The sequence below is a fragment of the Oryzias melastigma genome, linkage group LG16, assembly GCF_002922805.2.
Source record: "Oryzias melastigma strain HK-1 linkage group LG16, ASM292280v2, whole genome shotgun sequence".
In the NCBI taxonomy this organism is placed as follows: Eukaryota; Metazoa; Chordata; class Actinopteri; order Beloniformes; family Adrianichthyidae; genus Oryzias; species Oryzias melastigma.
This window is the reverse complement of record NC_050527.1, coordinates 2,753,756-2,776,487: the sequence shown is the minus strand read 5'-3', so window position 1 is coordinate 2,776,487 and position 22,732 is coordinate 2,753,756. Positions and strand designations below refer to the sequence as shown.

The window sequence follows — 22,732 nt, the reverse complement described above, 5'->3', positions numbered from 1 at the left end:
TAAACCATGGATGGAACGTTAACATGTAATTTTATATAAAACTTGATTTTTTAAAATTCACATTAGTATTATGAAAAAGGGGAAAAATCGTGTTGCCATGGCAGCACAAACAGTGAAACATACTATTAACGAGCAACGGCATTTCGGAAAACTTGTACTCGCATCCCAAAACGATGACTTCCCCTGGGGACTCCCTCTTAAAATACGACAATCCTGTTTTGGTGAAAACAAGGGCAGATAAAAAATCTCAAAAGGTAAATTTTGATTTTAAATTATAAATTCAAACGGAGCTCAGAAGCTACAAAATACTTTAAAAACCCCCTCTGATTGTTTTGTATTTCAATAATGCTTTTAACATTGAAAATGAATACAAATAAATTTATAAAATAAAACATTTATTTATTTCTTCTGCAAATAGGGTCGTACTTTAACAATGAGCAACCTACCAGCTCCCAGCTTTGCAGCGGGTGTTCCATCTCCCCCCACTCACAATGTGGATGAAAGTATTCTGCATGGCATTTTACCACCCAGGTAAATATCTCACCTGATCACCAAGGATTCGAATTTCATTTCTTCCACTACATGACAGACTTTCAATAAGATACATTCTGGATGTTTGATCCCCAAGTAAACACATCTTGAAGTTGGTACCAAACTTCTGGCGTTGTGAGAAACACACATGTCCAAACTAGCAAAAATACAAACAAGAATTTCAGATATATCTACTATGACATTGAGAAAAAAAAAAAAAAAAAATTACCCGGTTTTTTTAAGTAATACGGACAAAAAGGCCAGTGAATGTCCAACTTTAAACAACTTATAGTCATGATTTCACTTAACTCTTAACAACTAATAATACATTGTTTCACATTTATGACCAATATGTATGTTCAAATTAAGCTTTTTACTTAAATTAAAATGAAAAAGCTGATGCATAACCTCAAATCATTAAAGCATCATTTCATTTCAAATGATTTTCTAAGTAAATTCAGACTTCTTCTTATGCCAGAGAATGGACCGATGGAGACCAACACTGGGTCCAAAAAGTGTCTACAAGCATTAGCACAAGAAGAGACGTCATTCTTCTGCAGGAGCAGCTGAACGTGAAACTCAAGCAAAAGAAGGCCAAACCAACAGGCATCTGCCCCATCCGCTGGGTTCTGTTTTCCCAATGTTTCGGTAAGACAGAAAAGCAACTTCTCTCTGAAGTCGGGAAAAAAATCTGGTTATTTATGAAATATTATCATTTTGTGCATCTAATTTTCTTTGTGAGATGAACTCATCAGACAGGTAACTATTGAATGTGCGGAGAGAGGTCTGCTCTTGTGCCGGGTCAGAAACGAGATGCAGATGATGATAAGAGCCTACCAGAACCTGTCTGAGAGCAGCGTGGCTTTTGGGATGAGGAAATCACTGCATGCTGAGCAGGGCAAGGAAGAAACCCAGACAAAGGTAAGACATTTTTTTCTGTGTTAGTTAAACCACAGAAAAACACCAGTCAAGTTTGTGTAACATTAAGAAAAATTGTTTTATTTACAAATCAGTTCAAACCAGGGGTCTGAGGTTGCTAAGCCACATACGCCTCTTTTATCCATACGCCGTGACTCCTTGGCTTTGAATTAAAATGTAGTTTTAGCTTAATTCTTTTAATTTTTTCTCTTAATTTTTTTTTTTTTTTTGATTTTCAGAATAAGCCTGAAGCACATATTCTCATCTTCTGCTGCACAAGTATGGAGAAAAAATAGACTCATCCTGTGGATGTGTATGTGCATAATTCTCGATTTTGTGCGTAATTTTGGATTTGTGTGTGCGTAATTGTTAATTTTGTAACTAATAGAATACATTTTGTGCATAAGCACAAAAAATCAGAAATTTAAAAAACACAATGTAAACTCTTGAAATTACAACAGCTTTAAACTAACTACACACAAAAATCTTTAAAAATTTTGCACACACACAAACCACATTTACACACAAATCTGATTTTAGACTCTTTTCACGTCTCTAAGATCTGTACATAAGTGATGCGGCGGTCAGGGGTGAGAAAACTACGGCTACTACTACTACAAATTACTTCCTGAAGGACATCAACCTATCTGTGCAATTGTCTCTAAAGTGAGAACAAAACCCAATTTTTAAATTAAAAACTCCAATATGTTCAGTTTTAAAATACATTTATTTTAAATCAACATTAAAGCATGTTTTTGTCCACACTCCATGTTATTTCTTTTTCTTAAGATTTGGAATCACTAAAACATGGCATTGATTTGCTGCTAGTCTAGCCCTTTTGTCAAATTTTAGAACTCTTTGTGGCCCAAGAGTGGAGAAGTTTGCCCACCCTGGTTTAAATGCTGCTACAATGCTGAGTCAGTTTTTCATCAGCCGCTTTGAACTTAGATTGTGAATATTGACTGGTGAAGACTTGCCATTTTCCCACTTTCTTAAACAGATATGCCTGATGATTAATATAAAATTAGTGATACACAAATCCAAAGTGACGTGCAAATCAAGAACTATGTACGCACAAATTGGGGTGAGTCTATTTTATCTCCATAAGCAAATGTGGTGGAGAGACAAAAGTATATATTTGCATCTACATGTTTAGATTTTTTTATTGAATTCTATGTCAATGTTGTCATGTTTACACTTGAAAGTGAAAGAAGAAAAAGGAAGAAGGTGCACCAAAGTAAAAAAAAAAAAGAAAAACCCAGTTTTTACTTGGCTTTTTATTTATTTAAAAAATGTTTTATTTTGAAAGGTACTTGCATGTCTTGATGTCAAAAGAAAGTCTAGATTATTGCATATAGAAAAGCTAAATTTGATAAAAGATCGGCTAAAAGATAAAAACAAATTGAATTGTATTTTTCTAAATGGTAAAGTAGGAGTTTGTGGATGTCGCTGGGTATTTTTGTGGCCCAAATGGCTCTGCGTGCTTTAAAACCAAAGTTCTGTACCTTGGTCACAAGCCCAGCAGGGGGCGCCATTTCTACACTTTACAGAACCAAAAGAATCTCACCTTTACCTCATAAATCTGTTTTATTTCCTCTATTAGATCTTAGACCTGAACACTGAAAACAAAGATCTGATGAAGCAACTCAGTGAGTTAAAAGATAAATGTGACTTGATTGAAAAAAGAGAAGCTGAAGAGAAACAACTTAAAGATAAACAGCACAACGAGGAGATTCAGTTAAAGGAGAGAGCCATACAGCAACTCAAGGTGATCTTTGAACATTAAAAAACAGATTTAATTTTTTTTTTTAAATCATATCTGATTTTGTAAAATATTTAACCATATTTTTTGTCTTTTTAGGATCAGCTGGAAGATATACATTCAGCAATGAACTTACAAACCAGGAACCCAGCGACCGCGTCCTAAAAAAGGATGTTAGAATTTATAATATATATGTTAGATTGTTTTTAAATGACTGAATTTACCAATTAAACATAAAAACCACATCTTTTTAGGATTAATAGATACAAACCTCACATAGATTTGCTGGTATTCAAGTAAAAACAGAGAAATCAGAGTTTTGTGAATCATTAGTTTTATTTCAATAAAAAGGCTTTGTCAAAAGCCAATTTAAATAAAGATTTCTTGCATATTTTTCTTAATTTTATTGCTTAGATCTTTTCGTCCTCTGATCCTTGGTGGCTGAGGCTGGAACTTTTCTGCTCTTGTTCTTGTTCTTGACGTTGTGGGTTTCATAGTAGCGCACACCCACTTTCTTCACCTTCTGGGCCCGTTCCATTGCTCGTTTCTAAAAACATTATTTAAAAAGAACAATTAAAAACAAATACTTTTTTTTTCCTAACTTCTTCACTTGTAGGATCGAGATCAAAAGCTGCAAACCTGTTTAGAGGTCAGTCTGGGCTGCAGGGACTCCTCGTCTCCCTCAGCTTTCCTCTTCTTGCTTTTCTGGTTTACAGCTGAATTCAAACACAAATCAGTATTTTTTTATATAAACTAAACTCGGTTCCCTGTTCAACCCCATAAGGAGACATACCTGTTGTCTGACTGGCTTTCTTTTGTGCCTGTTTGGCTGCTGCTTGTTTAGTCTTAACGTCTGTGAACACTTTGTCAGAAAGAGCCTTTGGTATCCTGTCCAGAGAGAGAGAAAAAAACGTGAACCCGTAACCAGGCAAAGAAAATTGTTTTCTTCTGTTGAGATCTGCTGAAATGAACAGTAATTCAGTTGGACCGAGAGTAACTTCACGGCTGTCATTTGAATTTGTTCTCGGATATGTGGCCTTAAACTCAACAAGAGTTGCAGATTAAAGAACAAAAAGAAATGCAAGACGAAAAAAAAACATAAGATGGTTACTGCTCATCCAGAGGCTCACCTTAAACTAAAACTACAAAAGCTTGAAGCTAGAATGTGTGAAGTGATATCTAGAAAAGAGGACTGACCGGATTGCAGAGAAGCGCTTCGATTTAGCTCGGTCCAGGAAATGCTTGTACTTTGCGATCTTTGCGTCCAGCTCTCGAATGACGTCTTTAGAACTTTTCTCGTCTTTTTCCTTGTCGGTGTCAGTCTGAGAATTTGTGGCTCCCGACGTCTCAGCGATGCTTTTCTCAGCATCGTTTTTGCCGTCATCTCCCTCTAACCTCTCGTCTTCTGCTTCATCTTCCTCGGCTTCAGAGCCAGAAAAGTCCGACATGTCCAAGTCGGGCATCTCCACCGGAACCAGATCTTCCTCGCTGAACTCCGGTACCACGTTTATCTTGCCAAAGTTCTGCCGGACATTAGAGAGGATCTTCTGGACCTGCTCCTTCTTTTTCTGCTGCTGTTCTTCTTGTTCGGCTGAAGTGGAACTGAGAGCGTCCTCCTGCATGCTTTCTTCTAAATCTGCTGGTGGTGCTTCAACGGGCAACGGTTTCTCATCCTAAAGAATTCAGACGAACAGGAGATTCATTTACAGCGTTTGGAAAAGTTGGACAACAGAAATGGAAAAAGTCCAACCTCAGGATCTCCTTCAGGTCCAGGAGGTTTCACAAAGAAAGGGATCCGACCCCTTTGCCAGTCGTTCAGCACCATTTTGGAGACCGTGCTAATGTCCGGCTCACCCCCCTTACAGCACAGATGAAGAAAGTGAATCATGATGCATGCAGCCTTTGGGTTTTAACTGATTAATAGTTCAAAGGGAGTTATTTGAATATTATGGCAAAAACAAACAAAAAAATGTAATATTTAATAAATGCTGCTGTAAAAAGGCAAACCATTTAGAATACTGTTGCAAAAACACTAAATAAGTGAGGAGCATTCCGGCCCGTGACGTCGGGGCAGACGGACCTTCAGAAGTTTGCCGGTGCGGAACGCCAACTTTTCAAGGAAGTCTTCCGCAGAATTCCAGGACGGGATCCGGTATGTTTTCTGAACGTACTCGGGCTTGGCCCGCTCCAGTACCGCTCCAATATGATCCTCTGGATTCCGGATCTTCTCCACTTGAACCTTTGGGAGAAAAAAAAAAGTGTAATCTGTCAATTATAATTGGAGGATTAAACCTAGAAATGGATGCAGGGATCAGTGTGACTTCTGAATCCAGAAGGTTTAAAATGTATGCATTAGATGGACTTTTAACAGTAAATATGCTTACATTTATTTATTTGTAACTGTTTCTTTGGTTGTTTAGAATAAATCCTAATGTTTGTAGAGAGGAAAACGACTCACCACTCCTTTGAGGACAATATCCGACTCGCTGTCCTCTGATGGGTAGACCACACCCGGACAGTCGATGAGGAAGATGCGTCTCATCAAAGTGATGTACTGCCACACCTACACAACTCAACAAAACAGTGCTATTAATGACACCTGCATTGAAAAAAACTAAAATATCTAGTAGGGAGCAAACTCAGTAATTGCTTTTTTTTTAAAAGTCTGATTATATTGAAATCATTTTTTCAATATGAAAGGATGGAATAGAGCAACATTTTGAACTTCTCTAGATCATGTGGTTATTAGTACGCAAGAGAAAATAACCATAAAAAAGATGCTCTAAAAGTCCATCAGGTTTATGGAACAGGTGAACAAAAATATCCACTCCTTAAATCGTTTAAAATCCACTCCGAAGAACTTTATCTTGTGGCATTTTTTTATAAATGAAGGACATATATAGATAAAATTAAGTTCAAAGTTGCATGTATGAGCATTTCTTTGATTCAAATCATGAATAAGGATCAGATGGAAAAAAAAGGTTGTTTAAAAAAAAATCCTCTTATCATCCATTTAAAAATTAGTTTCCAGTGTTCTTTTAATCATGATTATGTAGTTTTTGTTTTCAAGGACATAGTTTCTGCAGAGTGGCAGGAGTTCATTACAAATTCGCCTTTGAGATGTGGCCGTGACATGGATCAACCCCGCCCCCCTTCCTCTCCCTCTGAGAGCTCAGAGCAGGGAGCTTGAGGATCGCCCGGCAAATTTTTTACGTCACAAATACAGCATTTTTTTTTTTAATTCTTCAACTGATTCACAACAATTTGAATATAAATGTCTCAGAAATGTAATATTGAGCTTAATTTACTCTATCAATCATCAAAAAAACGACAACGTGTTAAAAACACTAAAAACATTATACTTTCACCTTTTCTTTGAGCAGGAAAGAACAGATTTTACAATTTATAGATCTAATCACATTAGATTTAACGTCTTAGGTGAATGGATTTTGAAATGGAGCTCAAAGATTTTTAGTGTACTCCATGATGGAAAATGGTTTTAAGGAAAAACTAGCTGAATGCTACTTTTCTGTATCAGTAAAACCTGCAGAATGAACTGTTCCGTCTACAGGAAGTGATGCGTCTGTTTGGTCTAGCAGCTCTGAACTGATTTCCTGTCTGGACTGTCAGGAGCTTGTAAGCAGTAGTTCCTACTATTGGTCAATCCACTCTTAAGATGGCTCTCTTTAAAACCGGACAAAGTAAACGTGTTGTGATCCAGAGCATTCCAGGTCCTGAAGACACTCCAGTGTCCTGTTGCCTGATCAAAGACGCCGAATTTACCTTTGTTTCTCCGGCGATCGGCGCCACGTTGCAGACTTTCTTGGAGCGCAGAGTGTTGATCACAGAGCTCTTTCCCACATTTGGATATCCGATGAAACCCACGCTTATCTGTTTCTTGTCTGTGTGGAGCTGTGAGAGGTAGAAAAGAAAAAAAGGAGAGCTGAAGCCCCTAACTGAAGTTTGTTTTCTGCTTTCACAGATGTGATTTCAACAACGAGATATTTTCTGTGCATCTGTTCAAACAAGCAGAATTAAACCAGAATGCTTCCAAATGATCTTTTTTGCTAACAATGTAATCTTTATTTTGTTTTGGAACACATTGTGAATATTTGTTGTAGTAGGGGTTATTAGAGCTGCTAATGAGCAGAAAATATTAAAACTTTCCAACCGAATATTTATAAAAAACAATTTATTCTGGAAAATGTGTTTTTTTTTTAAACGAGAGAATAAAGGGATGAGGGGGTATGAAGGAGGAAAAGAAGGCTCATTATCTGAACACTTCACATCATTTTTCAAATGTTTAGAAAGCAGAGTTAAGGCAGAGGCATGCGAAAGGAGCCAAAGGAACCAGTGTTTATTGATCATTTGCCTGCTGCCAGAAGCAGCAGAATGAATCATGTTATGTATAAAGAAGCCATTTTTGAACAGATTTAGTCCAATGTTTCAGAAACTGAGGTGATGGCACAACTAAAGTAAACACAGATGGACAAATTTAAGAGATGGAAAAAAGGAAAGGAAATAAAGGGGAAGTATCCTGAAAAAAGTTTCTGCTGCAAAGAGATGGAATGTTCTGAAAAGGCAGAGCGAGCATCTTGACCTCGACTCGCTGAACTTCCTCTTATCAAAGAGGCCCCGAAACTTGCAAACACAGAGAAAATGAACGTGTCAGGGATTGTTCTCCAAAGCAGCAAAAAGAGGAAAAAACATTTCCACATTTTCCTATGGAAGCAAAGAAACTTATGACTGACCTACGACTCTAATTATTGAGTGCTGCGGCTGTACACCCAGCCCCCATCATGATACATTCTCTCCCATGCTTATGCTACGGTCACAACTACAATCGAGGGATGAAGAGGCATCGGTAGAATTTTCAAGATTAGCTGCCGATGCCCAATTTTTTTAAACTAGTTGGTGTTTCCGTGAATGCAGACGACCATCAGTCAGTCAGGCGGGGATGAGGTCATGAAATCGGACGATAGTCGGGCAGCGGCTCTTACTGGACGATTGATGTGTATATGTCTCTGGACAGTGAGAGTCCATATCAAGGGCCACCGGCCAGCAAAGCAGGCAAAATATTGCAACCAAATATTGCAAAAAACATTCGGCTTCAGTGGGAATGAGGCAGAAAAGTAGCTTGTCTTACAAAATCAGCGATCTAGAGCCTACTTTAAAATTTTGACTGTGTGGGAAATCTTCAAAGTGTTGACAACAACAAAAGATTTGCAGTTAGCAGCGGCTATGAAACTAAATTGTGGCGAGAGGGTTCATCGGCCAAAACCTTCATTACATCTGCGTTAATCAAGTATTTCAAAGCTAAACACCCAAAACAGAATGAGGAATACGAGAAAGAGACGGCTGCGGGGGCTAAAAGGAAAGTTAGCGGCGTTAGCAGCACTCCTTCTGTGTCCGACGTGGTAGAAGCTGTTTAGTGCTGCATTCAATGTTGTTGATGAGAGGAGGAACTGACCGTCATGTGACATAGCAGAAAAGCTACAATTCTTAAAGAAGAACATGCCCCTGTTCCTGAAGAAACAGGCTAAGTTCTAACTTCTTCCCACCTATCTGTCACTGGACTGCCACCGCCACGACCTCCAAATGTGCCCAGGCGACCACTGACTGATGTAAAAAATTGTCCAACTTTAACTTTATTTTTTTTAAACTTCAGTGGCCACCACGCGGTGTGTAACAGTGCGACTGTCGCCTCCCGATAACTAGCGTCACCTCCAGCCACCTGCCAAATTTGATGAAAAACTTGCATTTAGGTCGCCGCACAGCTGCATTCTGGGATATGTTCCCCAGCTTTCTTTTTTTGTTTTTAAGATCAAGATGGGCTGCAGTCTTCACAGTTCCGAGATCACACATAACAGATTTGCTTACATGAACACCAAACACATCAGCTGCTGTAAAAAAAAAAAAAAAGCAGTTCTTTCCGAGGCTTCTGAAGAAGACGGTCTTAGTGTGGAGCCTGAAGCCTGGCTGCTGCACAGCTCATAAACGTGCTGCTCAAAGTGAATGACACAACTGATAAAATCACTGGCTGTACTCTCTGCTCACAGCAGGAAATTACCACAAGGATTTGCTCTAAAGGCATAAACTCACTTCAGGATTTGTTTTTCTCCAAGAGCAAAAACGACTCGAAACCAGAACAAACTTTAAAACTTTTATGATATAACTATTATAAAACATTTGATTATAAGTATGAATTCTTCTATAATTTTAAATACACAGTAAATTCATTTTGTCTCATATTTTTAAAGCAGAAAATAACATTTTCTGCCAATAGATTTCTTAGGTGAAAGCATATAAATAGAAATATTTCCCTAGAAATGGATTTCCCTGACTTTAGACCGTAATCATAATAATTACAACAAAAGGCTGCAAATATTTATGTAAAACTATTCTATACAAGATTGACCAAGAAAATTGAACCTTTTCACAAGATTTAAGGATTTTCAAAAAGTCCTTTAAGTATGATCCAGGAAACGTGATAATTTGATACTAATTATCACGTTTAGGTTGTGTTTGAACGCCTGCTTTCAGGCTAATGAAGCAGGCAAAGTAAGATTCAAGCTCAGTGTTGACACAAATGCTATTCATTTATCTGTACATTGATAAAAAAAAAAAAGTGCAGCTGCTGGAATTACGCAAAATGTGATCGGATGTTTTGAAATAGTTGCTCTATTGTTAGTGTGTGGTCATAAGATGTTCAAAACTTAAAGTCTCATTAGCTGCTACGCTAGGTGTGTGAAATGTGTTCTCTGAATTTGACCCATCAAATCCAACCGGAGTGTCAAGCAGAGAAGCACTGGGCCCCATTTTTAAAGTTTTTAGAATGACTCTGTTTGGATTTGAACTCACGAACGTCCAGTTTCAGGGTGGACACTTTCACAAAGTAAATGAGCTGGTTTTTAGGAATATATATTCTAATAATTGTTTTTAATATTTTTTTAATTATATGTAAATTTTGCTTTTATAACTGATTGATGCAGTGATCACAGAGCACCTTTTAATTTCCATTGTTTCAGTAACATTGGCAATTAAATTATCTAGTTATCCTGCATCTATACAACAATTTGACAAACTAAGTGTCAGATTAAGTATTTTCTTTGGTTTTGTTTACTTTATTGACCATAATAATAATAATAATAATTAAAAACTTTATTTATAAAGCACTTAAATTGCCCATACAGACCTAAGGTGCTGTACAATGACAAGAATAAAAACATATAAAGAATGAGATAAAATTAGATTCATAGTGTACAAAAAATGCTTATAAAACGGCATTCTCAAAACAAAACACATCACAAACAATACATAAAAGAGAATACATTGAAATGTGGTGCGTAAAAATGACAGGGAACGTCTTCACTAATAAGTATTAAAAGAAAAAGAAAAAAAGTGGGTTTTAAGAGAAGAGTTAAAAACAGCCAATGAAAAATGAGTTTTGGGGCTACTTTTAGAAGCAGCTAACCTAAGAGGACGGGAGTGAAGGTAAAGTTGTGCCAAACCATGTAAGGATTTAGAAACAAATAAAAGAATCTAAAAATGAATTCTGGAATAAACAGGCAACCAGAGTAGTAAAGCTAAAATAGTGGAGATGTGATCATATTTCTTTTTTCTAGTTAAGAGACAAGTCGAGCAATAAGCATAACCTACAAGTACCTTAAATATCAACAATCAGTCTTGTAATTGTTTTTTATCCCATTAAAGCTTCCTAGACCAGCAAGACATGCTTTTTTAAAACAGCATTTTGCACGATACTTCAGAATCAGAATACTTCATTTATCCCATGGAGGGGATTACATTTTTATCGGAGCTCTGATCAATAAATTTCAACATGCAACAAACAAAGAAAAAGCTATGTCATGAATATAGTGCAAATTATCAATGTTTAAAAAATATTAAATTAAATAATAGTGTAAAAAAAAATTCTATCCCTTTTTAAATTGTGTGATCCCAATGAAGGCTCATCCTCACTTTTGGAGCAAAACAGCCAAAAACGAAAATCCGTTTCTCATTTGTCGTCTTCAAAGTACCCTTTGCCTCCAGCGTACGGCGTGCACCTTCAAGCACAAGCTGACCTGGAGGCAGAATCGCTGTGAAGTACACTTTTCTGCAGATCATCTTGACCGGTTTTTATTTGCAAATGTTTTCATGAAGAATGAATTCCAACTTGGAAACGGACTACGAGTTTTCCTTGACTACAAAGCAACAGTTGCTTCTCTAAGTCATTAGGGATGTCAATCATCTTTGCCATTAAATGAACTGAAACCAGAACACTCCACACCATCAAACAGCCAACACTTCTGCTTCCATCCATGTTTTTAAACAAACGTATGCTTTAATTTAAGTTAGAAATCCTATAGAAACATCAAGAGTGCATATTTTCCTTCACACTTTGGTTTTAAACTTTTTCTTGGAGTTTGTGATCAAGACCTGATAACTTTTCATTATTATTATATATATATATATAATATTTTTATAATTTAGAAAGACGAGATTACTAATCTGAGAAAACAATAATCTGAAATCACCATTGAGAATTGGGGAATGAGTTCTACAGCTTACTTTTTATCCGACAGTAATGGGAAAAAAAATTATTCACTTATGATTTCCTGAATCTTTGAATGTTGAAACAGTTGAATATTTCTTAAAAAATGAATAAATAAATAAAATGTAAAAGATTCCAAAATGGGGTGCTAAATACGTCGATGAAGGATATATGGGTAGATTTGACAAAATTTGTATATCTTTCAAACATAAATAAATAAAGGATGTAGTGTTCCCCCGCATGTTCAAGTTTCTTTATTCGCGGTTTCACATATTAGGAGGATTTTTTGTTCAGTTGTATGACTCTTCTGGTTTGTCACAAAACTTTTACAACTCAAGATGCTTGTATGAAATTTTTGCATCCGAAGGAGGTGCTGAGGTGCATCTCTGCACAGCGGCACCCCCCACCCCCACCCTGGAGGGGGAGCGCCCGCCAGCCACTCCCCTCTTTGCATCATACCCCCGCATGGAGAAATGGCATCAGCTGAAGCGGCCCAAAAAAAAAAAAAAATCCTGATTTTCTGATGAAGATGATCACCGAGGATAATTATCATCCGAAACAGGTGTTATCCCCCTAAGAGGAGGAATAACGCGCTCCTGGTTTTAAGGCACAGAGAGACAGAGTGATCCTCCTCATCCGTGCCATAAATGCAGTCTTTTGTTCGAGGAGTACGGCTCGAGTGCCTCCTTAATTGGAAGCGAGACTGAGACCCAGCAGTCCATCCGACTTGTTGCCGGGTCCCCCCCCCCCCCAAAGGCCCGAGTCCACTCAGGGAGCAGTGCCAACCAGAAGCACGCACTTGAGAAGCCCCGCCCAGGGGCCGGGGCCGCCATACCCTCAGCTGTGGTTAAGAATGTCATGACTCCCTTCCATTACACAGCTTACACCGGAGCATGAAACTTTCTGTTATCATAACAAAACAGCTAATCTGTTTTAATTATGTCTTACTGCAAAAATAATATCAATACACACGACAAAGCTATCTCCTCACAAATATTTGTGTACATTTACGGTGAAGTTTTTGAGTTGTTAGTACATGAGGATGGCATTTTTGACTGAAGATTTAGCAGTTGTCAACTTTATAGTTGAATATAGTGACTTTGGTGCATAATTCCAGGCCTTGACTGATATGTTCTTGTTCTACACAACCTGCACTGTCACCTCACAGAGATTTGTGTACTTTTACAGAGGAGTTTTTGAATTATTAGTACACTAATATAGTATTTTAGACTGAAAATAATGTAGAAGTTGAATAAAGTGACTTTGGTGCATAATATCCAGACCTTGATGTATATTCAAAAGTAGCTTGCCAAAATAGAGCGAGCAGCCCTGGTTTAGAGGTAAGCTTACCTTGCCAAACTGCCTAAGGAGCTGGATGAGGGATCCTTTACCGAAGGAGTTGGTTAAGCTGGCATGAAAAGCCAGAGTGGGATACTCTTGGGACAAAACAGCCACCCATCGTTTCTGTTCACAATAAAAACATATATTTATAAAAAAAAAAAAACTGCTGATATGAAAAAATATCTGAAGGGAGAGCGCAGACAAGGGCAAAACAAAAATTAATGGACCGCACCGTGACCCAGGTGGGGATGAGATCGCACTTGTTCAGCACAAAGATCAGATGTTTCCAGGGTTTCTCCTTCTTCAGATACGTCTCTATGCTCTTGGACCGTGTTCCCATGGGGTCCCGGGCATCCAGCACTTGGATGATGACATCAGAGGAATCGATGACCTGTTGCAGAGGAGCATGCAGCCCTTCACTTCATCAAAGGTCACTGTGCACTTCATTTAAAATAAACTATTATTAAATAAAAAGATCTAATTTACTAAAGTGTTTCCAGAAACATTTTATTTTTGTGTAGAATAATAATATATTATGGCTGTACTGGCCATTATGATAGTTGTTCATTTGTACCAGATGGTACTAACATTTTAGAACAACTTTCTGCTGCAGTTTATGTTTCCAACTAGCAAAACAGATTTTTTTTTTGTTCATATCAAGGTGATTCCATTAAAGAATTTGAGTGTAAACACCCTGTTTTAATTTAACTACCCTACATTAAATTTATTCCTACAACATTTTGTTTTCATCCACCCCCTTTTTCTAAAATTAAGACCCTTTAAAACCGTCATAAACATGATTACCTTATAAAGTTCTCCCCAGATCCTCTTCGACTGACCCTTTTTGAAGATCTCTTCTCGTGCTTCTTCCCTAAAATCAGTAAAGAAACAGAAGGATTCAATAAAACTGCTTTCAAACAAGACATTTTGACAGCTCCTTCAGGCATTCTGAGTGAGTGAAGATCTCACCGGACTCCTGTGTCCTCTGTGACTAAGTCTTTGTCGTGGTCTGCGTTGTAGCTCATTGCTGATGCCTCTGCTTGGTCAAGAAGATCCTTCACGTCGCCCACCATGAGACTGGGTCTCTTCCTCTGAGCTTTGGGTCCAAACGTGGTTTCAAAGCCTTCCGTGTCTAAAATGTGGACTTTAGAGTTCTGTGAAGGCAGATAAAAACATTAATAAAGCATATTAAATGATTAATAATAAGGATCAAAATAGTTCTGAACGTCATCTGTTTATGCCACACAATAACTTGTTTCTTCACAACTTTTTTGTACAAGTGATAATTGCTCAGACAAAAAGAGTGATGTTGTACTTCAGCCTTAGACATCACAGGAACCGTTTATGACAGAACAAAAGCATGAAGACAAACGACAAGCAACCATAATGAACACACAACAGCGGGCGACAACAACTGCCTCAGAAACATTCAAACGAAAACCACATTCCTACTTCCAGCTCAACTGAGTTATTTGTCAATATTGAGCCAAAATATGGAAAAGAAGACTTCATTCCCAGGAAGGGAGGGGGGCAAAAATTATTTACTGTATTAAGACAAGCGTAAATCTAAAGAGGCACTGAAAGGCTCAAAGGCCTCTGACTCACATGGGCTTTGACTCTGTCGTGCAAAAGAGACATAGGCAGTTTGCTTTGTCGCATCACCACACGATACGGGTCCTTCTGCACGGCCCCCATTTCTTCCTGGAACTTCTGAAGAGACGACTGCTTGATCACTCGGGTATTTGCTGGAAAACAACACCAAAAAAATAGAAAACTTATATTCAAGTTTATAGATATCATTCTGATTAGATTGTTCAGTTTCTCCTCAGTCACAGAAGATTTAGTGTTTTAAGATTAAAGCACAAAATGAAAATAGAATTATTTACTTTTTTTAGTATATATTGTTGTTTTTTATGCTTGTTTTGAAGTTATTTTTCACCATTTTATGTGAGAAAGGTCTGACATTAGTGAACATATTTTTGTTGTTATGTCTGCCGTGTTTACTCACTTGGTTAACTGCGACTTGGTATCCATGGTGTCTAAATCACAAATAATCTTAGTGAAATCCAAAAACACTTGAACAGCTGTTGACGTTTATGTTTATAGAATCTTTTCTATAACACCATGAAACAACATTTTCTGACTAAACTTAGTATATTTTAGTTAAAACACTTGATTTTCTGCTGTCATTTAAGATCTTAATTACTTTTATTTGACATAATATGAAGTAACAAAGCAGTGTGCTCTACAAGCAAGAGGTTCAGGCTGCATTCAGCAAAGTCTAGTCAATAATTACCCTGTTATCACTTCCATTTCTTTAAGCTTCCTAGACTTTACAGTTTGTAAACTTCAGGCTCTTGGTTGGTAAATGACTGATATTTTATGTGCAAATATTGATTTGACACGACTACTAAGGAAAGAAGAGAATATTTCTCACTTTAAATATGAAAAATGATTGCACTAACACCTCATAGTCTGAGGCTGTGGATCTGGACTGGTAAAAAATGATTTACCGGTACTTTCTCCAGATACATGGAGACATCCTGCCCAAATACAAGTCCACTCCAACTATATATTTTTTCTATTATAAAATGTTCACAGTGGTCTTTACATTTTTGGAGATTATTATGGAGTTTTTAGCCAAAATCCGAAAGCTTAAGTCAGTTTTATGACATTTTCTGAAACATGGAAGGAGTTTAGTAGAAATTAGCTTCTGGGTTGTGGGCAGGAAAGTTGGCGTAGGAGTGACCCTGGGGGGGTGAGGATGAATCAATTTGTCTGTAAGTGGATATATCAGAATTGGAACGGAGCAGGGAGACTTTGGCCTGCCCATTGAATATTCTGCATTACAAACCTGAGCTTTTTCAAACCACTGGTTTTCCTCTCCTCCTGATTAATCACAATTTGAATAAGGAAATACATAGAAATACAATTTTAGGCATACATAATTTTTTATGTGTCCTCCATTATGAGTAAAATTGCTACAAGAGCATGTTAAAGAGACAGAAATAACACGGAATCTGGACAAAAATGTGCTTAAATTTTGATTGCAAATTAATATAGATGTTTTAAGACATAACACTTACGAGCTTTTATTTTGAAACTGTGGCTTTTGTTCTCAATTTAGTGACAATTGTGCAAATGGATTGATCTCAGTGTCTGTCAGACTCAGAAAACACACATAAACATCAGAAAAACAACAAATCCTACAAAACGACACGAATGGAGAATAACTTTTTGCACTTCAACAAATTCCAATTTATTTATAGTGCATCATCTATGGAGAGACTCTAGAATTACAGCGAAAATAAAACAACAAGGATCATCAATAGAATGTATTCCAGTTTGCCAGGCCATATTAAGTACTTTAATGGAATGCAGGTTGTCTTCACCTGTTACTCTTCCAAATTATCATTAACTTTTGCAGCTTTTAAAGAAATCAACCTAAACTCCAAGCCTTTTTTAAAACCTAAATGGTCTTATATTTTTGTGAAACAATGAATGACGATTCATTCACATGTACAGTCTGAAGAAGATACTTACTAAACCACTTGATGTTTGGCTCAACTCTGGCTACAGTCCCTGGAGCCACAGTAGACTGATACTGCAAGGGTTTGATCACTTTTCCATGTTTATTACTGTGGACATAAACTCAGCATCAGTGTGAATTAAACCATTTATTAAAGCTACAACAAATATCTCTAGATAAACAAGATATATACTGCTTAGAATTACCATCTTTGTTTCTGTCTGTACATATTCAGACGCTTGATTGTGGCTCGGTCCCTCATGTTGTTCCCACCAGCTCCCTTGGGTCGATCTGTAAAACACACAAGACTCAAAATAGTTAAGTTATTTCCTTAATAGAGAAACCCACCGACTTGTAATCATGTCTAATCTATCGTCCTGACAACAAAATATTTGTACTTTATTTTGCTTTGTGTCAGTTCACAATGTGAGAAGACTAGACAGAGTTGTTCGGTTTATCTGAAGCTTTATTCAATCAGTCCGCTAGCTCAAATGAAAGATGTAAAAATTTAAAGTACAAAACGTGTTTCCTTTGGAGGACTGGATAATTTAAGATAATAAAATGAGCCAGTAATACTTTATCTTTACCGGTTAGCCATAGTTAGCATCGAGTGTAAACAAACGACGTTGCTAGCGGGGCTTTAGCTTACCAGGGTTGCTGCTGGAAGCTGAGGGGTTTATCGAACTCTTTCCCTTAAACTTCGGCTTCACCATGATGAAGAAATTTCCTGGCAAAGCCTACCAGAAGAAAACTAAATGGAAAAACCTGAGGACTAGGTCCAAAAACGACAGTTTTAGGCACTATATGTTCCGCACACGTACTATTTACACGTGCTAGAATGGAGGAAAGGGAAGTGACGTCAGAGGAAGAGCGACAGCTGCAATAGCCAATCAGAAAACTCCCGATGTTTTCAATGAGTGAATGCTGCTCTAATGTTTGTGTTTAGGGGTTGCATACAAAAAGAAAAATACTACAAGAAAAAAAGCAATAATTTCAGTAAATAAATGGGCATCAGTAAGTTTAAATCTTGATGTGATAACTTACTGAAATAAACATTTACGGGCTTAATAAATTCATTAATACTAATTTCACTGTCATGCTGGAATCATAATTAAGGATAAGTTTTATAAAAATGTAAGCATTATTTATTTAAAACATGATGATATATTCTAAATTTAATGCTGCATTAAAATATTTTTTCCCTGCAAGGCAAGTTTATTTGTATAGAACATTTCATGTACAGAGACAATTCAAAGTGATTTACATAAAACATGATTAAAATAAACATTTAAAAGAAATAGTATAGGTGCGATAAATGAAATAAGATGAAAAGGAAGTCAACTGAATTCAAAACAAACATGGATAAACAGTGTGGATGTAAAAATTTGAATACATAATAGTCAAATGCAGCTGTAATAAAAATACGTACAAATGTGTGCCACTGAATTAATTAAAAAAAGCAGAATTGTAATAGAATTCCTAATTCCTGTGTTGTCTTCCCTATGAGGCTCAAATGCATGACACCAAAGCTATTTTTCTTGGTTGCTTGCTTTCTCTCAAAAGTAAAAGTTCCAGTCTGCAAAGTTTTTAATTTTACGTTTAGGGGGCTTGAATGGAATGACCATATCGGTGTCCAAACTGATAAATGTTTCTCCACGCCACAAAAATAAGTAAAATTAATATCCCCAAAATTTATTTATAACACATTTTCAAGAGTCTTAGGTCAACATGTAGTCAATCAAGGAAGTCACAATTTTTTGAGTAGACCTACAAGAACCAGAAACCAGAAATTGAACATTCAGAATTTAGTTTATGCAGCAGCAGGTAAACAAAGGAATGCCTTTAGGGCATTTTCTTACAAATGAAAGATTATTTAACTTAATAAACAGCATGGAAAACAATGTTTTTGGTCACTATGGGGTTTCACCTGTGAAAACCCAGTTTCTGAAAATATCTTTATATTTAAATGTTTTATTGATAAATTCAATTTAACAAATTTTTGATATTAATTATGAAGTGAGGAAAGGGGCATCTTTTTATTTATTTTAGAAAACTTCAGACACTGCATTTATTGTTTACAGTACCCACAACAGACAATTTAAAGCCCCACAGCTCTTTCCTGAATGTGCTGCTGCTGTTGCTTCCCTGCATGAATTTACATTCATAATTTTTGTCTGTAAACCATCAGATCCTATAATGTCTGTCAAATCCAACTCATTTTTGTGAATGAGTGCTTGTTGAAAACTCCTCATTGTCAGCATTTTAACACTGTTGGTAAAAAGAGAATTACAACCCTTTTTAGTCTTTGTCTCCTCATTAAACACACATTCACATCAATATGAAGTACTGTATTTCAGAAGACAGTTTACATAATCAGCTGAGTGATAGAAGGCAGTATCATCTGGATACATGTTCATCCTGTGTTTGAATATGTTTCTGCTGCAGAACCAAAACTCATAGCTCAATTAATGTACTTTTGCCAAAAACACATAGTTCACATAGGTAATACCAACCCATCCATCCATTCGTCCATCCAACCACAATTTAAAGAGGTCCAGTTAGGAAAATTGTCTTGAAGTTAAGGTCCGGAAAAAAATAATGTCTAAATATTTACTTCAATATTTTTTAAGTGGCCGAGGATTGGTGACATATCTGTATATAATTAACTCTCACTTAAAATTAATTCAGTACTATTTAAAACTTTTTGACTGTATTTAATATCACTTAACATAAAGCATTCTTAAATGTCCCATTCACAAGTTTCCTCAGATCAGAAACATCTTCAGCAGATCGGTAACTTTATTTAATTGAATCTTCATTCTCTGTGAAATGTTTGTAGCTGCTTTAAACATAGACTTTATGACTTTATTTGTGACGTTTGAAATGTAATAAATAAATAAAACAAACACAAAATGACAAAAACGTCAAAAATTGGTATTTTCTAAGTATAATACCGGTAATAAACACAAATCCATCATGTCTGTAACTTTATTATTGTAAGATTATGTGAAACATGCAAGAATCTGTCACCACATATTATGTAGAGTGGTTTGGTACATGGAAACAACTGTCTCCATAAATCCATATTTGGAGGAAGACTCCTGCTTGTGGCCTATATACAGCAGCGTATGTTTCTCTGAAGTCGAAAGCTCTTTTTCAGGTTCCTCTGGGCTCTTTTCTCCAATAAGGAACTCTCCTAACATACATGGGGAGAACAAGTCCACACAGAAAGGTCCCAGCTGGGATTAGAACCAGCGCCTTCTCACTGTGAGGTGAGATTGCTAACCACTGCTCTACCATGCAGTCTTTATTCCCTTAATGCTGTTGCCTCAAATATGCGACAAAAAAATTAGCTATAAAATTATGTAGCATTTACTTAAAAGCAAAAACACAGGTGAATATCTTATTCATAGCTGGGAAAAAAATCAGGCATTAAGGAGTTATTGGTGTCACAATCACCAAAAGAAAAAAGCAATTAAAGGATTTTCAGAATACTCAACATTTTTACTGGATGGTTAACATATTATTGACAACTGTTTACATTTAAAGATCTAAGTCTACTCATGAGCAGTTTTAAACCAATAAAATATATAAAGAAAAACAAGTTACTTAAAAACATTTTACGAGACATGCGTTTCTTTCCATTAAATGAATAGAAAAAGGTAACTGCTTCAGAAAGTTTTACTAGTTGGTGTGAGAAATTCTCCTAACTTTTGACCTTAAAAGATAGAATGTGTCTTGTTTTTGCCCTTCTAAAGTAAGAAAAGCAAAAATATAAAAAACTATTGCCTTTTATTCATTAATCATCAAATTATAGTAAATAATTACATTTCTTAACTCTGAACTTTTAGAAATATTTTGAGTATTTGCATATTTTGCTTAAGTTTTGTTCCATTGCATGGAATAGATGCCTATTAACAGGTTTTATTATCATGGAAGAATAAATATGGAAACCTTGGCGCTCAAATGAGTGTGCTTTAAAAGATATTTGTCAGGAAAACTGTGAAAATCTTACGAGCTAACTACAGCAATAAATTCACAGAAAGCTGTAAAACAGCACAAAAAAAAAATCTCTCTGTTTTATTGTAAACAATGCAATTAAGCCATTACTTCCTTACGGTGGCTGCGTAAGAATTTAATATGCTGTGGCAGGAATTACAAACATTTGCTTTAATAACCTTTGCACCCTCTCATTCCTCATTCCCTTTGTGAGAAGTGCCAGATGTAAAAGACTTTAGTGGCTAAAGTTTTTTTTCTTGATCCTCAAGGTTTATAACACACTCGAGGAGAAGTCGGTGAAATAGGTTTAGTGTGACAAATGTTTCTTCACGTCAGTGACAATGCATTGAAGCTGCCTATAACCAAGGAAATGTGTGCATTTGTGGATAATGCGTCTGCCTTAAGCACTTCTGCTTCCAGTCAAAAGAGGAACAACAGCGAAAATGACAGAGCGCAGACTCTGGTGGGCCTGACTAAACAAAAAGAGAAAAATTGATGAAGGGCTCAGAGCGCTCCCCTTTTGCTGCCTCACTGTTGAGAATATTTGCAATAGAAAAGCCAACATTTCTGCGATGAGTGTTTCAAGGCTCAAATGGAGGGCTACTGAAATACTGAGGGCTGACACTGTGGTGTCAGGAGCTATTCGTTAGGCCTTTTACTATTGTTTTTACTGGAATTGATGCAGCAAAAAGATGTAATGGGTCTACTTTATTATATTCCTTTTTCTGGTACATTTTTACTTTTACAATACTTTATTTGTATTTCAAATTTCTAGTTGTAGAAAATATTGCCTTAATGTATTAGTTTTAATATGCCCAAAAATCTTGCAAACTCTTCTTGAAATAAAAAGTTTATTTTCTTCATTTTGATCATTCACTTTGTTATTTAGTGTTTAGCAAAGCTACATTCAAAATGTTTTACTGAGTTTTAAGAATACAAACATTTCACAGCATCATTGCAGACATTTGGTGCCTTTTCCCCTGACAGAAATGGTGAAGCTAAACAAGTTTGTTTCTTGAACGAGTGTCTCAAGCTACGTTCACACCGGACTCAGCAACGCACGTTCAAGCGACCACTTTCAACCAAAAGTCTAGGTGAACAAGCACAATGCGTTTTGGGCTTCAGCGTTCAAAACTCTCACATTCACACAAGTTTCTACGACCATTTTTTGGGCTCTTTTTGAAAGTTAAACCAGGTTGAAGTTTGACCAATCAGGGACTCAGATTTGGTAGCAACATACGTGTGAACCGTTTGAACATTGATCACGGAGGACGAATTAATAAACGCAGTTGGACCTTGGTAGTCCCCAGAGAGTAACCCGGCTCGAGTCTAGGGGACAAAGGGGATGATAACAAAAACTGGACACCAAACATAAAAGTAACAGTTTATTAAAATAAACAAAACCTGTGCCCTGAAATGAAGATCAAATAATTAGTGTGCTGGTTAAAGAAAATACAAACCAAAATAGAGTTGGAACCTTGGCCAAACATAAAATAAGTGAGGGAGACTGCTGACCCAACCATGACGACCGTCGGAGTCAGCAGCTCCCTGCTAAAGGCTGCCTAACAAAACTACCTAAAGAACTGAAATGAAACAAAGCCCACAAATCAGAACTACCAAGGTCCAACCCCAAACTAACACAACAAAACCCAGCAATCTAAGATTGCTGAGGACAAAAAGGGGTAAAACAAACCAGCACCACACCAAATGAAACCCAGCCTGCTGCTCTGCTCTGCTCTGCTCTGCTCTGCTCTGCTCTGCTCTGCTCTGCTCTGCTCTGCTCTGCTCTGCTCCCTGCCTGGCTTGGTGTGGCCTCCTCCACCTTAAATAGACAGCTGGTGGCAATCAGGAGACATTGGCCACACCTGCCAGGTGAGCCACAGGGACTGGATAGGAAAAAGGCCCGCCGGCAGCAGCAGGACGTAACATATATAGATATATGACAGCATGTCTTTAATATTTTGGAATAAAGCTGTTAAAGAAAAAGCCTGGAGCAAGATTTACACATTTTGCATCAAGCCTCCTCCAACTGTAGGCGACATGCAATACTAAACGGTAGAAAAAGAACAAGAAGTCCCTCCCTGCTTGTCCAGTGTGA

At 36.9% G+C, this 22,732-nt stretch overlaps 2 protein-coding genes across 2 annotated transcripts; one reads left to right on the top strand and one right to left on the bottom strand.

The window, feature by feature from the left end:
* Positions 1-87: 87 nt before the first annotated feature.
* On the top strand, positions 88-3,589 carry dnali1 (dynein, axonemal, light intermediate chain 1). Its single transcript, XM_024266940.2, has 6 exons — positions 88-254; positions 419-531; positions 1,010-1,179; positions 1,274-1,452; positions 3,053-3,217; positions 3,311-3,589. The coding sequence occupies exons 1-6, from the start codon at positions 174-176 to the stop codon at positions 3,374-3,376; spliced, it is 774 nt and encodes a 257-aa protein (XP_024122708.1). The 5' UTR covers positions 88-173; the 3' UTR covers positions 3,377-3,589.
* gnl2 (guanine nucleotide binding protein-like 2 (nucleolar)) lies at positions 3,529-17,519 on the bottom strand. Its single transcript, XM_024266938.2, has 16 exons — positions 17,285-17,519; positions 16,842-16,926; positions 16,650-16,744; positions 14,712-14,851; positions 14,076-14,260; positions 13,911-13,977; positions 13,339-13,497; positions 13,116-13,229; positions 6,995-7,123; positions 5,670-5,774; positions 5,292-5,450; positions 4,962-5,069; positions 4,409-4,884; positions 4,005-4,099; positions 3,851-3,927; positions 3,529-3,758 (listed from the first exon to the last, which is right to left on the bottom strand). The coding sequence occupies exons 1-16, from the start codon at positions 17,346-17,348 to the stop codon at positions 3,615-3,617; spliced, it is 2,202 nt and encodes a 733-aa protein (XP_024122706.1). The 5' UTR covers positions 17,349-17,519; the 3' UTR covers positions 3,529-3,614.
* Positions 17,520-22,732: the final 5,213 nt, after the last annotated feature.

Excerpts from the sequence above, each read along its gene's own strand:
- dnali1 (XM_024266940.2), top strand. The coding sequence starts at position 174 with ATGACTTCCCCTGGGGACTCCCTCTTAAAATACGACAATCCTGTTTTG. Across the intron at positions 255-418 it reads CAGATAAAAAATCTCAAAAG|GGTCGTACTTTAACAATGAG; the intron begins GTAAATTTTGAT and ends TTCTGCAAATAG. Across the intron at positions 1,180-1,273 it reads TCTGTTTTCCCAATGTTTCG|ATGAACTCATCAGACAGGTA; the intron begins GTAAGACAGAAA and ends TTTCTTTGTGAG.
- gnl2 (XM_024266938.2), bottom strand. The coding sequence starts at position 17,348 with ATGGTGAAGCCGAAGTTTAAGGGAAAGAGTTCGATAAACCCCTCAGCT. Across the intron at positions 16,927-17,284 it reads AGCTTCCAGCAGCAACCCTG|ATCGACCCAAGGGAGCTGGT; the intron begins GTAAGCTAAAGC and ends TGTGTTTTACAG. Across the intron at positions 14,852-16,649 it reads GCCAAACATCAAGTGGTTTA|CAAATACCCGAGTGATCAAG; the intron begins GTAAGTATCTTC and ends GTTGTTTTCCAG.